Genomic DNA, 15,150 nt, shown 5'->3' with positions numbered 1-15,150 from the left:
TTTTCTTGTTTCATTTTATTCAGCAAGTCTATCCTTACCCAAGAGCCACTAGCATCCTTCTTGCTTCCGATCTTTTCCAAACTTCTTCTGGTATTTCTGCATTGTTGACCCTATACATGACTCCATTCTTCCTCTCGACCTGCAATACAATTTTGGAAGGTTTAGATTCCGGATCTGGTGGGTTATTGTTGGCAATTAGGATAAAATCGTAAGTACCGCCACCAGCTCCAGGCTCTTCTATAATTGATGTTCCATCTTCCCGCGTATTTTCTTCTTCGAAATCACAATATGCTGTTTGCGCAACCACATTGCCATTCGTATCCCTGATATCACGGTACTTGTAGGTATATCGTGGTTCCCATGGTGTATTTTTGGAACTCTCGGTCTTCATCGTCAAGATTTTCGAGACCTCGAACTGAGCGACTTCCGCCCAGAAAAATATGAGTTGGTCATCTGGGATGTCGTCAAGTTTGTCAATTCCCAAGTCTGGATAGTGCTTTGGAATGTCCTTCAATGAAATCGCATTTGGGCTAGATTGTTGTGATTGCAACGGATGAAAACGAGTTTGTCCTCCAGGGACGTCCGAAGAAATTCTTGGTACCCGAATTAATCGGAGTGGTGAATTTCGAAGTACATAGCATATAATCTCGGGATCCATACTGTATCCGTACACAGCGTTATTTACCTTTCATATTAAGTTGTTCGCGAAAGAGAAACCACAGAAACTCACCCTAGATCTCGATACCTTTCCTCCACACGTATACTAATTGCATTATGCCAGCCCAACCAAGACCAGGATGGAAATGGTACTCTTCTATTCAAAGATGTAGTTTTCAACACCGTCAAATCCTTCCTTCTCCTGACGCCGAGTGGTGAGCTGGGTTCCCAACAAAGCCCCATCTCAAAATTCATTGTAGGCAATCCCCATAGGAAAGTATCGCCAGTTAATTGCTTGACTTGTTCTAGGATGGCATGAATAGCGTCATGCGCATCCCCAGGTTTAGTAAGCTGCCTTTTAGTGAAATCAAGGACTAGAAGTCTAAATCGATACCAAGTTTGTTCAATAACATCATCAGAAGCGAAGAAGCTGCGAAGGGAGGTATCGAGAAAGTATTCTGTTTCTTGAAGCCTAAACCAGCTTGTGTGTGCTAATGAAGTTTCGCAGTACGTCTCTTCAGTTCTATGGCACTGTTTACAGGCCCATATAAGCTGTTGATCAGTGAAAATAACACTGCGTCTTGAAAGTGCTCTTTCTTGTAGAGTCCATCCTCTCCGGCTCCATTCAGCATCATCAAGCTGGTGTGAGAATGTGAAGCCATTATTATGGGGGTTCAATGTTCTCATTAGCTTCATAGAAAACTGGGTATCAACCCTAGAAATGAGAGTTTGTGTCTGTTTCCCTATTCGAGGAGTTTGGAATCCTGGTAATCCAGCTTCAGAATTTTTCCCAGAAGCAGCGATAAGAGTGACTTTTGAATGGGCATATATGCTTCCCATTTTACCAATTTGTGTGGCTTTGTCAGAATCGTCATTTTGAATTATGCATAGGGCATCGACCCACAGATATTGGATTCCTAATTGTTGTGAAAATCCCATCGCGTCCTGGACAGTCTTTGAAACGCAGCCATCGAGAGAGCCTGATTTTTGGAGCGCTTTCCGGTTATCTTTTAAAAGAACTGTTTTTTGAGGGCCACCCCATATATAGCTCAATGCTGCATACTCAAAATATGCAATATTGATATCATGAAACTCCACAATCTTACTTTCCTGCACGTCAATCAGTCGAAATATTGAAATTTCACTGTTCAAAATATTAGCACAGTGCCTGTGACCGATAATTCACGGACTTTCCTTGTCTGCGCTTGATCTGGGAGCTTTGAATGGGAACACTCCGCATGGTTATCTTGGCATTCTCGAAGCCATTGAGCTGGAAGTTTGGCATCAATGATCTTCGGTCTTAACCTTCCAGAAAAGACAGCCGCCTTCTGGTTGTCATTCCCAATCCTGATATCGTTATCACATACTTCTCCGTCGCAGGTTTGAAAAGCATCATTTATGAAGTACCACGGGAATGTTTCAGTATCTGTACGAAGTCCTGGTTTATCAATTTTCTCTCCTTCTCCTATCGGATACCAAATCAAGTCAATCCTATACAAATGCATGAATTCGCACTCAGGTCCCCACGCCATAGCCTTGACGGGTACTACACGAGCACATGCTACGATAGAAGCAACACATTCGAAGGAGTCCAGGTCGCGCATATGATTGTCTTTTTGGTCAGACAAAACATCGCAAATTGCTGAACAAAAAGGACATTCAGATGAGGATTGGCGTACGCGGTATTGAAAGCCAAGACTAAACTTGGGTCTGTCTCTTTTATGAGAAGATGACTTGAAGGGATAAGAATCTGGAATCCCCGATTTGACATTGAGAGATATTAATTCCTCGATAGTTGGACAGCGAAGCATCTCAAATTCGATAGCGCTGCAGTACTCACAGAGAGGCATTTTGACTCGGAGAATTGCTGTATGTCAATCTAATGGGCAGTGGGCTCTGTTGTAATAGATGAAAGTTGGAGGCACCGCTTTTGCTTACTGTACCGCTCTCCCACTTTCGTTGCCCCACGCGTCATGCTTGATCTTGTGTGAGCCCAAATAGTACCTGTTGCAAGCAATGCGGCGGCTTACTTGTCGTTTGGTATTATGCCAGACCGCACTAACACAAACCTAATCATTTTGATGAATATCAAAATTCATGAATGATTATTGCAAAACTACTACAGTGACATTTTGGAATGACTACCGCATAAATTTCAAAGATTGAAAAATAATCAGGTCTCGAGTATCATCTCTCGAATTAATGAAACGACGCTCTCCAGGTTTCGTATTTTGAACGAGTTCTTTTATTCTCGTCTTATATGTACATGGTGAAAATTTTACCATCAACGAACCTGACCCTTCAAACGATTGGTGATCAAGTAATGAACATGCGATAGTGAGGGCCACGTGTGACATAGTTACTGAGGCCGATAACACGCATTTGAACAATATACTAAAAATAGATTTTCGTTTAAATTAAAACTATATTTAGAATTTAGTGGTGTGCTTTTATATAGAAAAATGTATTCAATTTAGTATACAACCTTAAAGGAATTGATAAAATGAAAAGAAAAGAAATATAATTATTAATTAGAGTTCAAGAAATCGATTGATATAATTGCTTTTGAATTATCTTAAAAATTGAAATTTAAATTCAATTTAGTAATATTTGATGAATAAGAGATTAAAGATTAAATTGAAATATTCAGTTTTTTATTTTTCAAATATTATTAAATTCAATATAAATTTCAATCTTTGAGATAATTTAGAAATAATTATATCTATCGATTCCTTAAATTTTAATTAAGAAGTATATCTCTTTTCTTTTTATTTCATTAATTCTTTTAGAGTTGTGTATTGGATTGAATAGTTTTTTTCTTATTGATGATATCATTTAAGGCTTAAGGCTTAATTAGTTATTAATTCATATAAGTTGTGATTAATCATTAAGTCTTAGTAATATTTGAGAAATAGATTTATTGATTAGAATTATATCAAATTTGATAGAAATTCCAATTTTTGAGATAATTCAAAAGCAATTATATTAATCGATTTTTTGAATTCTAATTAATAATCATTTCTTTTTTTTATTTTATTTTATTAATTTGTTTAAAGTTGTGTATTAAATTGAATTTTTTTTAAATATTATAGGAACTATTTGAAGCTATATTAGTTATATGATTTAAGCGAGATAAGTTTGGGCTCGAGCTTTAGATGAGAAGAATTCTTATTAAGCTTTTTTTGTTTATTCTAAAATGGTTTATGTATTTTAAGAAAAATTATTTGAAAATAGATTTTAAATATTAGTATACTTCTTATAGAAAATTTCGAAATCAATTCTAAAAAGATATTAATAAAGTTAACCCTAAGGGCTATTCAATGATATAATTTTTTTCACAAAAAGTCTTCAATAAAGCTAAATTCTATTATTCTTTTTAAGATTTCTATAAATATATTATACAGATTCTAAAATTTCTTTTTTCACTAGATAGAAATCTATTTTTGGTATATTGTTCAAATGCGTGTTATCGGCCTCGGTATAGTGCTAAGTAGTAAGTACTTTATGTTACAGTAAATAGGTACCAGACTAAAATCCAGCAGGATTCGAACCGAAAAGAACACCCTCTGCAATTTCTCTTCTCGAGATCAGCACTAATAGCATGGTAGATATGCAAGACGAACCATGACACGCTCATGATTTCTTCACCTCAGCAATCGGTTCTTTTGGTTCCGATTCTGATTTACCATTGGATTTTGGCTGAGAACTTGTCCAGAATTTGGCAGACTGCCACCAAGAAGCCTCTGGAGTCTCAGATGGGTTTAACAAAGTTTTCGTAGTAGCAGCGCGACTTGCTTCTACTTCTGCCATCCTAGCCACTTCGCTTTCCTTGGTTTGAATTGGGTGTTCAAAAGCTGCCCTATACCGGTTTAGTCAATCGGAATACAAATATGAAGCAAATCGATCTTTTAAATCTCAACCTTCACTGTACCTACTTTGCCTGCAAGTTGTTTTCTTGTTGCTCTTTTAACGCTGGTCCAAAAACCCAGATGCCTAAAGTATTCTCAGTAAATCGTTACCGATACAATGTAATGCCACATACCATTACCAATGCCAAAGGCTGTGGCTAAGAATAAAGGGAATATTCCCTTAACTTTACTCATGGTTGCCTCCGATAACAGAAGTTTGTACTGATGAGATTCCTGTGTGGACAGTGGAGGTCTTCACATGAGCGAATCATAGGTTACAAAGATGACTAAGAACTGCACTAGTAGTTCCCTCGACTACCGTAAAAAGTTGGTCGCGTAAAGTGGTTCAGTCGCGTCAACCTCAAAAAGCAATAGGTAACCAACCATCCCTTCAGACTCGCGCTTCGAAAAGGACTTATACTTTTCGACTATAACATGTTATTCGACATAAATGGCAAATTGGAAGGAGAAAGGTGTGGTTCCAGATTCTGAGGATGAAGAAGAATTTGATTCCCAAAATACTATAAATCATGGGATACGAGACAATGCCGCAGACGACGAGTTTCATGATATCGACGATGTTCTCGAAAAAATCAACAATGTCAGAAGAGAGGATGAAGAAGCATGTCTCAATACGAGAGATATGGTTGAGGAGATCGGAATGTCTCAAGCTTCATCCGTTGACATGATCCAATCTTTTGATATAGTCAATGTCAAATTAGTTGACAGTCCGACGGAAGTAATTACGAGAGACTCTTCGGGCAGTGTGAAACAGAATCAAGAGCAACCCATCGAAACTGGAGCGACTACATTCTTGCCTGAGCCCACTCCAGAAGCAGAGGCTGATGAGGTTTCCAGAAGCTGGATCAAAACTCTATCCCCAGAATCTAGCATCCTGTCATCGCCTCCAACAAGCCCTATTCGATCGTCTCCAGTGGCACAGCCTCTTTCATCTCCTGTCCAACAACCCATACTTTCAAGACCCACAGAGCAGATACGTGAGGAGTCTCCAGCACAAGCGCAACCCGGCTTCGGTAACCCAGACTACCTTCCGAGGAGGCAATTTAGAGAAAGGAAGCCTGTGCAAATACATCCATTTCTCTTGGAGCAACAACGGTACGAGCGGAGGATGAAGGCTTCTCACATTAAACCCATTCGAATTCCACAAAGCCAAGATGAACCTGGTCGAAAGAAAAGAGTCATGCATAATCAAGAATCGTGGGATAGGGATTTTCAAGACCCAGAAGAGGCGGAAGCTGGTGACATGGAAGAAAGCCAGCCCATTACGCTCACTGGAGGCTCTTTATCACAGTCGCTATTAGCAGACAGCGTACGCGAGACCATCAAGGAGCCAGCTATTCTTACATTGGGGGAAGATGAAGAGGATAGCGACCATGAATTTCCAGACCTTCCAGATTTGTTCAGACAGAAGTCAAATTTAGTAAAGCCCAAGCAGAAGAGACCGTCGAAGAAGTACTCAACTAAAAATCGACCGAAGTTGCCAAATCAAGCCCAAAGTGTGAATAAAGAACCTAGATTAGACATCTACGATTTCCCCAGCTCTTCTTCGACTGGTTCTTCCCCCATTCGTTCAAGAACTGTACGAAGGCCTACGTCTCGTGTAATTTCTGTTACATCCTCACCTGCCTCAGCTCCTGTTTGGTTGGATCAGAGCTCTCCGCAATCTCGGCGAATCACAGAAGTACCCACTCCAATTACGAGTGCTATCAAAGCCTCTTCACACACATCCCCTTCCAAAATAATTTTGGATGCAGAGGATCCGTTTGCCGATCCGATAGAAATTCCTTCTTCGGTATCTGGTTCATCCTCGTCGTCGTCATCTTCGGAAGAAGAGGACGAAATGGTATTCTTGAAGAAAAAGATGAAACATGTACTACCTGCATCCCATCTAAGACTTGATCAAAAAAGAAAAGAGACACGAGAACTAAAACTTCAAGCAAGGAATCATCAAAAGGGCAACGAAAAGCGTGCTGGTGTTGGAGTTGCTCTTCCTGTAGTGCGAGGATCTAATCAAGCAGCTTCCACGCAACCTGCCAACCAACTTGCATTTTTAGAATCTGACGAAAGTGATGAGCACGATGAGAACAATTTCGAAGGATTTCTCATGGAAGATGACGAACGAACTGGAGCTCCTAGCCTATTTCAAGAATCGACTTTCGGGTTTGCTATTGAAGATGATCGTGTCGATGGTATGCTGCCAACTCCAAGTCGCAAACGTGTAGCCAGGAGTTCATTGAAGCAGCCTAATGCTAAACGTCTAATGAAGTCTTCATCTCATATTTGGAATCAACCATCACAATCATACCAACCGAGGATAACTTCGCACCTCGCGGCTATAGCTCCAGCTATGCGCAAGGCCAGTAAACCAAAACGAAGACGGCTAAAGAAGACACCGCCCAAGCTTAGTATATTAGACGTTGCTGAGAATGCCGGTTATTTCGAGCCACATGCACCGGCATTCCTCAAGGTAGCGGCTAGAAGCGCGAGATCACGAAAGGAACTTGGACGTCAAAGTCCAACGCGGAAGTTTATCAGGCTTGCGACTCGCGAAGATACTGCTGATGCCCAATCAGTCTTACAAGATTGGACGAACCGCAAAATCAGGCCTGGGAATGTTTCATACATCCCTCGACCCGAAAATGTCAACGCGTATCCGCTTACTGAAATCTCTGCCAATCATCAAACGAAGCTTCCGCCACCCATTATGAATCTCCAGGCGAGCCTGCGAAAGTCTCAGCCGAATACCGGATACACCAATACAAGGAAAATTCGCGTACCCAGAGCAAGGCAGCTCTCGATGAACGAGTTTGTGGCGAATAGAGATGTGGAACCAGAAATGCCTCCATCGAACAATGCTTCAACAGTCAATACCAAGACTAAACACAGGCCACGCCCAAATTCTTTTTTTGCAGCACCATCCGCACGATCAGCGCAACTTGAAGCAAAGCAGTTCCCTACCAAAACCCTGGAACCGAGGAAGAAGACCCTCGATGCCCTTTTTCGTATGAGTCGCCAGCAGCCTTTACAGCGAGGAAATCTCCAACTCAGCCGTTTCTTGGCCGATGATGATGTCGTACATCCTTCAATAGAATCCAATGTTCCCAATGGGGACGATGATGTGATGTCAGCCAGTCTCACAAAGAAGGTGGCGAAGCAGCCTCGACCTCGGAAGCGGTTACCCCAACGTTTAGATGCAGGTGCAGCTATCTATCGTCAACCGAGTGAGCCACTCGTATCGTCCTTTCTGGCGCCTGCACTGAGTGAAGTAGGCACCGACCAAGGGAAACTTTTTGGTCTAGGAAAATTTGGCACAAGGTATCCTCAACATTTTGATGTTTTTCCACTACAGGCGGGAACATATTTCCATGAGACTACCTTCCTTGGCAGTGGGTGCCTTGCAAACACTCTGAACAATATAGACCTCGACTTATCTGATGATAATAGGCCTGCGACGTCCATTGAAGTGGGAGACAATGTTTTCATATGGGGAACCTGGAATGCCATTGTCTCCGAGCAAATGGGCGTTTGCGTTGACTGGCTAGCAGAAAAACTTACTGATACATCTGAGGTGCTAAATAAGTCTGAATTGATCGCGACTAGCAATCTTCTTTTGGATTATGTACAGCATGGTGTGAATTTCTCAAGTTCTGGGTTGATATCTGAATTTTTGCTACGAATGTTAGATATACTAGAAGACTTTTCATCTCGCCTCAATACATGTCATGTGTCTATTGTGAACAATCGGCAAGCAATTCAGGTCACAACTAGACTTTTGGTGCTCTCACTTCGATTACTACGTCTTTCAAGAAAAGGTTCACATGTATCGACTCTTCGTCTCGAAGAATTATTGCAAAAATTGGCAAGTTCTTGCATCGGCCTCTTGATATCGGAAGGCTTAGAATCTGTAAGAAAGTTGTACGACGACCTGCAATATCTGTCTGTAAGAGAGGGTGGCATAAGAAACGATCGTTACGTCCCTGAATCTTGGGTCATTATCATTCATGTTTTAAAGGCTGCAAAGATTCCACGAGTTTCGTTTTGGGACGTTGCAAACATACAATTGGGCATCAAAAGTATAAGTTCGTTGCAGGATGCCAATTCGATGGAAAATCTGTGGCTCTCCATGTTCTCTCTTCTGCCACTTTTCGGGTTTGATGAGTATGGTTACGTTTCGTCGGTTTCATGGCAGGAAAATGGATTCGACAATTGGTCACTTCCGCAGCAATTGATCAAAAGGGTATTTGCACTTTATGCGTCGAATGTTAGACAATCACCAAGCTTCAACGATTACTGCAGAGCAATTGTGAGTCGATGTCATTATCTGATGTCAAAATGGGGTTGGTGGAAGTGCAGCGGGATGATTGGCACTCTGTTTGATTGCTTTGCCTTACAGAAGCTCGCGAATTTACGAAATGAAGAGGTTTATAAGTCACCTCAGTTTCTGGAAGACTTGACTATAGAATCTCCACTAGATATCGAACCAGAAGACCGCTGCTTTCATATTTTTCTCAAATTGGTGGCCATTGCAATCAGGCATCAGCGTGCAGTAGGCGATACTAAAGGTATTAGGAATCTGGTTGCGCGGATCTTGCCAAACCATGATCGACAATTTCCAAAAGAAGAGGCGATTTTTCATCGTGATCTTGCCTCGTTGCGCAACCATCATGACCTTCTGTGCACAGTATACTGGGCTGCCCCACCAGGTTACGGGCCGTCCATCACCTTGCTGCAGAAGCTTGTTTCGGCTGCTCACTCACATAACGAAGCCTTTTTAATAAATTTGAGGGCTTGGGAACGACTTGCTCGGTTCACCTTGTCTAACATTCCTACCAGTTTCACTGTTGAATCATATGGACCATTTGTCACTTGGCAGGACTCCTTCTTTAATAGTCTGCTCGAAGAATATGTGGAACTAACCCAAGTTCGCCAGCAACTACATATTCAATCAGACGGAACTTTCCAAACAGATGTTGACTGTAATCGAGAGAGCACCATGTCTTGTATACAAGCTGTGGCAAGATCGACCATAGAATCATTGAAATGCACAAATTCAACAACCTTGAAGCATGCCATAAACCTAGGTAAGAAGGGCCTTTGTTGTGGGACTTGTTATTGGCAGAGTTATGTGCTGATCTATCCTTAGACATGCTTGCGAAAATGTTATCTATAGGTTCCTCCAAGGATAAAATTGACCAAGAATTAACCTCATCTGCAATCGAAATTCTCAACTGCCATATGCATCAACTGAATAACGCAGAGCCAGAGAGCAAATCCGAAGCAAATCCAGATGGAGATGAAGAATTCGACAGCCAGGGCTTGGAGTGTGATCCCGACTGGGCGAAAGAAATGCAGTTCATGGACGATTATCTACACGTATGCTCTACTCCCTTTCGTATCTTTTGCTTCGCAAAGCTAACTTTGTCAGCCGCTTGATCGTGCAATCACTTCAAACTTTCGAGATTTAGTTCAAATAATATTGCATGATGGCCCGGTTCCACTAGAACATACGACCAATTACTTCTTTATAGGGCGCTTGATCAAGTGCTGGGCTCACTTCATCTCCGCTTTTATAAAGTTCGGCATCTACGTATGATCTCTCAAAAACCGCTGCTCTAATATTATGCTAACGGCAATACTAGTCTCCGAAGGCCTTCCTAACTGTCGGTGCAAACGCAGTCTTTGAACATCGAGAGAAATCGCATTGCACGCTTTTAGCTTGGCCGCTGTATCTCAGTGAGCTACTTGAGCACACAAAATCATTACATTCTAATGTAAGCAATTCCAGGTGTCTTTAAATGCCTTTAATTTACTGACAGCTTTGCAGGTTCCTGGCTTCGACGTTGGATCAGAATGGATGATAGCTGTCTCCAAGCCACAGCACGAACTTCGTTGGGAGAATGCTTTGACTTATCAACTATTGAAGAAAGGACACTTTCTCCTTGCGAGCGAGACTATAAACGATGCATCTTCCAAATCTTTAACGGAGGAAGCACCCTCGGTAAAGAGGAATCAACATTTTATCAAAGGTAAGCTTTCATATATATGATCTGAACTTGTGTTAACCAGTCTAGGCGCTATTATCAGAATCCAGAAGATTTTCTCGGACCAAACGTTACTTGCTTCCACATTTGGCAATGTGACCAGAGAGACTGTCAAGACTAAGTTCTCAGCCTTGCTGAATTCTACCATGCTCTCAATGCAGCAGCACTTGCAAAAGCTTCAGACTACCAACGCCATTGCTCACGAAGAGTATGTGAGCTTTGTACAAGAAGTTGTCTCGCAAATTCGTTCTCATTGCAGCAATATCTGTCCCCCCTTAGAATTCTTCTTCCGCCAGTCTCCTGCGTACTGGCCTCCAGAGACGGATCCTACTCTTTACTTGGCGGGTTTAACATCATATACACTTCAACTGTCTTCGGAACGGGAAAAAACGCGGAATGGATTGATATATTATCTTTGGAATGGATTCAGAAGTTCACTGTCGGCTACCGATACACTTTATAGCTACATCGGCCAGATTTCGAAGGGTGCACGGCATAGGGACATGCTGGAATTCTTACTGGCTGACATCGTGCCTTCCACACTGGAAGTCGCATTCGAAAATGAAGCTGGCTGGCTCGCATGCGAAGTCTACTTGGTAGCAGTATCCAAAGCTTTTGAAAGCCTCGTTCTGAGCGGGCAGCAAGTCGGGCAAGTCATGGTTCACATGAAAATACTGTTACAGTATATCTTCAACAGCCTTGGTAGTCACTATGGTAGATTTGGCCATACTGTTGAAGCCGTGCATCCCAGTCACCGAGGTATTATTGCTGTCATCTTTCGATTTTGGCGTGCCTGCAGGCCGCACCTGTACAACCTAAATACTGGTTCTGAAAGTGGTCTGGGCGATATATTTGAATGCTTCAATGGCTTTGCAAAGTCATCAATACTATATTTTACAAACGACCAAGACATCAGCTTCCAATTCAGGCACTTTGATATTGGGAAGGTGGGCAACGACGTTGCTATAAAAGAGATGGCTCGCGAAGTTCAAAGCAATTGGAGGGTAAATATGGCAGATGGGGGAGTAGATGTACGGATGAATGATGGTACAATCGTGAATCATTGTTGCCACAACGGTCCTCGAGATCTTCGTGAGGTTCTTCAAGGAATGCTTCCGGAATCTGATATTAAAATGGCTGTAGCTTCGTTGGATTGCTACTTTTGAATAGCTAGATATAGCAATAGACCTATATATTGATACCATGAATTTGCTTTTGTGCTTTTGAGCCTTTGGCTCAAGAATGGCCAGAGGGAAAAACTCGATACGACAATGAAATACTCACCAGCACCGCCTTTCACTTCACTGTGAAGAAGTCGAAACTTTACTTTCAATGTCCTGAAAATCTCTCTTAATGGAGAACACACTCGGTCAATCGTAGCGTTTGTGCACAACGAGCAGAGACGAATGAAAATGAGAATAATACTAAATTCTAGTATATCTAGCGATGGTAGCGATGATTCGATGATTTGGAAAAGAAGCCCACAAATCACAACTATTGACTACGATCCATTGCCATAAGATAGAACAATCATTCATGATGGCAATGACTACAGTCGCTGGCACTTAAATACAACAAAACGAATTATTTCAAAAAAACTTATATTTTCAATTTCTTTCTTGTCCGATCACTCTTCCCTAAATCAAAATGCTTGATTGCAGTGATAAAAAGTAATATTAATTGAAGTTCTTTATTATGTCGTGTTTGAGTATCAATAACGGTACTTCCCAGGTCTTTCATCGTTATACTCATACCCTGAGTCGTGGTGGGCAGTTTTCCGGGGTGTACTACGGCTGAGCGGGGGAGCATGTCGGCTTTCATGACTAGAGAAAAGCGGATCCCTACTTGGCACATATTTTCCGTATTGATCGGCTTCATCCCTACGTCTGGGACGTGCTATGAGTTCAGGATCTCTAGTCTGATCCCGATCCTTCTTGTCTCTATACATTTTCTCATCTCCCCTCCCGTCGACTTCTGGTTTTGGGACCGGTTTGCGAATGTAAAGAGGTGAATATGTGTATGACCCATAGTCTTTATGTCGAGCACCTCCACCTGTATTCGTCTCTGGGTGAGCTGGTCTTACGCGCGCATGGCCTCTATCGTACCGATCTCTACTCCTGCTTCTATCTCTGGGCTTCCTATCCCTTTTCCCTTTCGTCCTGGCTAGTGCATATATGCGTTTTCCCCGTCTTTTCTTCTCTGACTGTATTACTGTCACTCGCTCTTTGCTTTGTGCGTCCTCCTTCGTCTCTGCCTATTGTTTCCCTTGTAGCTGTTCTTGGTTTAAATTTCCGAGCAGACTCCTCAATTGCAATCTGTTCAGCTACTTTTTCACGCTCCTTTCGGAGCTTGTCATTCCAAGCGCGCTCTAATGGGTCTTCCTCTTTTCCTCCCTCTCTCCCTTGTTTATCCCTTTTTTGCTTGTAAATTTTGTCTTCTTCTTCTCTTCCTATTCTTTCGTGTTCATTCCATGTTTCTCGCCTCGTTTCTTTCTCGCTTTTGCGTCTTTCAAGATCTTCTCTTTCTCTTCTGTCTTGCTCATCCCGTCTTTCTTGTTCCTCTTTCTTCTCTCTTTTGCGTCTTTCACGATCTTCTCTCTCTTTGCGATCCCGTTCAAGTTTCTCTGCTCTCTCCCTATTTAAATATCTTGAGTTGATATCGTCTGCTGGCACTGAGAATTGACCACGGTCCTTGCGAGAACGCTCAGGAAGAGGCTGCTCATATGTGTACCTTTTACTCTCTGGTCGTCCTTGGGGGTCATTATTTTGTGCCCGAGGTGTTTCGCGAACCCCTCGACCTGTCGGGATTTCCTGCCCATCGCTCCGGAATTTTGCGAGATCTGGAGTCGTTCGCTGGTCTCGGCGGGCGTACATCTTTCTTAAGATATTTTCTAGGTGGATATTCTTCCCCGTCGATATTGCTTGAAAATTTACGTGGAAAAGGAGTTCCTCCACGCCTCGCTCTATTTTCGAATCTTTCTGACTGCTCTGCGTCCCGTTTCTTCTGTTCGACTCTTTCCCCTGCCGCTTTTTCTTCAAGTTTCTGTTTGGCTTTTTCCACTGCCGTTTGCTTGTCAAATTTCCGTTTTGCAGGACTATCAGGAAGTCTCAAATCCAGAGTCTTGCTCACAGACGGCTCAAATATTATGGTAACACGGTGCTAGGTGACTCGGTCATTCCAGAAAATCTTCGTTGAGAAGAAAATTAGAAGATCCCAAGTGGATACAACTACTTCAAAAGGTGAATCTATCTTCAGATGAATTATAACACACTGAATTAAAGATTGAGCCGCCAGCATTGTTGATTTATAGATGAATGGTTACAACACCAACGTCCCTGGACCTGGTCATTCCTACATCACATCTTAAGAAATTAGCACGAGCACATGCCATTCAACACGTACCAACTTGTGGCGGAGATAGCAAAGATGCATTTTTAACGGTAACATTTATGTATGCTGGCTGTTCAGGGCCGCGGCCCTTTGCCATGTAATCTTACATTCCTAGCCGAAGAAACCTGTATGTATTCATCTTGACGCAAGACTTGCTTAGAAATTGACTGTTCTTTCAATTGCCGAATTTTAATTCCAGGATTTGTCGTTGTCATGACTGATATTCCAACTTCCAGAATAATAAACTCTCTTCTACTGTTTCTCAACAGACCGATAGATGCACCAAACGTGACTGAATGCCGAGCTCAGGTAAGCTTATGAGCAGTTGTCATGATCTCTGGACAAAACATATTCAAAATAAATCGTACTTGTTTCTGTCGTCTTTAAATACAATTTCATGTTGTAATTCATTTTGCACTTATTTGTGTTTGGTTGTCGTATGGTAAATATTCTGATACAATATACACGAGTTAGTAAGCTGAGTTTGAATGAATCTCTATGAGTATTTCCCAAAGCGTTTTGAATCTCAGGTTTGTAATATTAACGCGTAAATCTCATAAATACCCGAGGATTAGCTTGGATTCGGTCGTAGCTCCTTCAGAAAATCGGCCTCAGTGAAGGATCCAAGCCCGCATTACGAATTCAGGAACAGAATCCGCAGATCAACTTCGACAGGGTCAATTGAGAGACGAACTAATACACCAATTTCGAAACTATTTGGATGAATTTTCTGAAAGTCTTACTCCCAAGAATAAGAAACCGCAAAAAAAGCATGACATTTCCAAAAATGTCACAGGCAAAGACATTGATCAGGAGAAATCCACCTTGACATTCCTCAAAGGACTAAAAATACTACCACTGGTTGTTTCGAATGCTTTTGGATCAGCATCTAGATAGTACAGAACTTTTTCCTTTCCTCTCCTTAATAATAACTCCTCAAATTAGTTGAGAATTGCAAATTTTCTTGAGAGAAATAAAAAGTCACTGTATTTCATAAGTCTAGTCAAATACATAAGTAGTTGCTATCAATCTACGCGAGCAGAAGATCTCCTCGAACTTGTGCCAATTTCTGCTACAATCTTCGCCAGGAACTAAGAAATACCATTCTTCTCAATTTCCACGTCGTTTCCTGC

General features: G+C 41.8%; 4 protein-coding genes across 4 annotated transcripts; 1 reads left to right on the top strand and 3 right to left on the bottom strand.

The window, feature by feature from the left end:
• Positions 1 to 34: 34 nt before the first annotated feature.
• EAE98_003407 (uncharacterized protein) lies at positions 35 to 2,507 on the bottom strand (the record flags this gene model as incomplete). Its single annotated transcript, XM_038951027.1, has 3 exons — positions 35 to 659; positions 731 to 1,767; positions 1,848 to 2,507. 3 exons carry the CDS (start codon positions 2,505 to 2,507, stop codon positions 35 to 37), a joined length of 2,322 nt encoding a protein of 773 aa, XP_038812491.1.
• Positions 2,508 to 4,290: 1,783 nt separating this feature from the next.
• On the bottom strand, positions 4,291 to 4,760 carry EAE98_003406 (uncharacterized protein; the record flags this gene model as incomplete). The annotated part of the gene is made up of 3 exons (XM_038951026.1): positions 4,291 to 4,516; positions 4,593 to 4,650; positions 4,700 to 4,760. 3 exons carry the CDS (start codon positions 4,758 to 4,760, stop codon positions 4,291 to 4,293), a joined length of 345 nt encoding a protein of 114 aa, XP_038812490.1.
• A 256-nt stretch (positions 4,761 to 5,016) lies between these two features.
• Positions 5,017 to 11,793, top strand: EAE98_003405 (uncharacterized protein; the record flags this gene model as incomplete). The annotated part of the gene is made up of 6 exons (XM_038951025.1): positions 5,017 to 9,667; positions 9,730 to 9,959; positions 10,012 to 10,173; positions 10,226 to 10,357; positions 10,411 to 10,612; positions 10,658 to 11,793. 6 exons carry the CDS (start codon positions 5,017 to 5,019, stop codon positions 11,791 to 11,793), a joined length of 6,513 nt encoding a protein of 2,170 aa, XP_038812489.1.
• Positions 11,794 to 12,338: 545 nt separating this feature from the next.
• On the bottom strand, positions 12,339 to 13,500 carry EAE98_003404 (uncharacterized protein; the record flags this gene model as incomplete). Its single annotated transcript, XM_038951024.1, has 2 exons — positions 12,339 to 12,790; positions 12,840 to 13,500. 2 exons carry the CDS (start codon positions 13,498 to 13,500, stop codon positions 12,339 to 12,341), a joined length of 1,113 nt encoding a protein of 370 aa, XP_038812488.1.
• Between the last annotated feature and the right edge of the window lie 1,650 nt (positions 13,501 to 15,150).

Source organism: Botrytis deweyae (assembly GCF_014898535.1).
Source record: "Botrytis deweyae strain B1 chromosome Unknown BDEW_006, whole genome shotgun sequence".
Taxonomy (NCBI): Eukaryota; Fungi; Ascomycota; class Leotiomycetes; order Helotiales; family Sclerotiniaceae; genus Botrytis; species Botrytis deweyae.
This window is presented reverse-complemented; position numbering and strand designations above follow the sequence as displayed.